This window comes from Plectropomus leopardus, unplaced genomic scaffold, assembly GCF_008729295.1.
Source record: "Plectropomus leopardus isolate mb unplaced genomic scaffold, YSFRI_Pleo_2.0 unplaced_scaffold9322, whole genome shotgun sequence".
Taxonomy (NCBI): Eukaryota; Metazoa; Chordata; class Actinopteri; order Perciformes; family Serranidae; genus Plectropomus; species Plectropomus leopardus.
Genome location: NW_024702806.1, coordinates 1 through 1,308, shown reverse-complemented (window position 1 = coordinate 1,308; position 1,308 = coordinate 1). Strand labels below are relative to the sequence as shown.

Here is a 1,308-nt window from a genome sequence, read left to right as displayed (position 1 = left end):
AAAAAAATAATAATTAAATATTCCTACTCATCTTACCCAGATGATAATGTAAAAGGACTACTACTCTAAATGCACTGCGTGTACACATATACTGACTTTGTACATGTATACACATGCCTACACATTCATATAGTATTCATATAAATACTGACCGATGACCAGGATGTTGTTCAGCTGCTCCACGCCGTCGATCTTGGACAGCAGCTGGTTGACCACGGTGTCGTGCACGCCCGTGCTGCTGGCGCCCGTTCCTCTCTGCTTGCAGATGGCGTCCAGCTCATCGAAGATGATGATGTGGAGGCCGCTGTTGGCTCCCAGCTGCAGAGAGGTCGGGTTTAGAAAGGATGAATTTGGTTGTTACAGAATATATAGAAAAGCACGCCGAGCGTCTCTCACCCTCTTCTGCTCTTCCTCTGCATCGGCGAACAGTTTGCGGATGTTGGCCTCAGACTCTCCCACGTACTTGTTGAGGATCTCGGGGCCGTTGACGACCTTTGGCTCGCGGGCGTTGAGCATCTTTCCGATCTGCCGGGCCATCAGTGTTTTACCACAACCAGGAGGCCCAAACAGCAGGATGCCCTTCACGTGCTTACACCCTGAAACGAGGAAGAGGGGACGAGGAGGAGGAGGAGGAGGAGAGGAAGATGAAACGTGCAATAAGAATCAGAGAGGAGAGAGAGAAAGGAAGGAGACAGGAGAGGAAAAGATGTATTCATGTTGTAAAATGGTTTAGTGCTCAAAGCCAGCGGGAAAAGAAAGCAGATTAATAAAATGAATCATAACAGCGATGAATTTATTGTCTTACTCTGTGTGTGTGTGTGTGTGTGTGTGTGTGTGTGTGTGTGTGTCTCTGCTGCACTGCGACTAACCCTGTTTCCTCCATTACATTACTGAATATTACATTCTGCCGCCGGCGGGAATACGCCGCACCCGCAGAGTCAGGTTATGCAAAACAAATGTTTAAACCAGAAAATAAAATCAGTTTTTTCTCTATAATCACGTTCACAGACGAAAGGAAAGAACCTGCATTACTTATATGTCAGCGAGCAGCGGTGGAAGAAGTATTCAGAGCCGTTACTTCAGTAAAAGTATTAAAACCACAATGTGAAAATACTGTTACAAGTTAAAGTCCTGCACTGAAAATGAAAAAAATGAAAAAAACAAGGAAAAAAAACCAACCAAAAATAATTTAATTAAACAAATAGAAAAACATCCCTAAACCCCCAAGTTATTACAAAAATAATAAAAACACCTGAAACTTTAAGATTAAAAAAAGGAGAAAACCCTAGCACTAAAAAATATTTTTTT

At 43.0% G+C, this 1,308-nt stretch overlaps 1 protein-coding gene across 1 annotated transcript; it reads right to left on the bottom strand.

Moving 5' to 3' along the window:
* Positions 1–152: 152 nt before the first annotated feature.
* LOC121940728 (vesicle-fusing ATPase-like) lies at positions 153–596 on the bottom strand (the record flags this gene model as incomplete). The annotated part of the gene is made up of 2 exons (XM_042483431.1): positions 153–318; positions 397–596. Coding segments are annotated over 2 exons (366 nt in total), but the record flags the coding sequence as incomplete, so codon positions are not given.
* Positions 597–1,308: the final 712 nt, after the last annotated feature.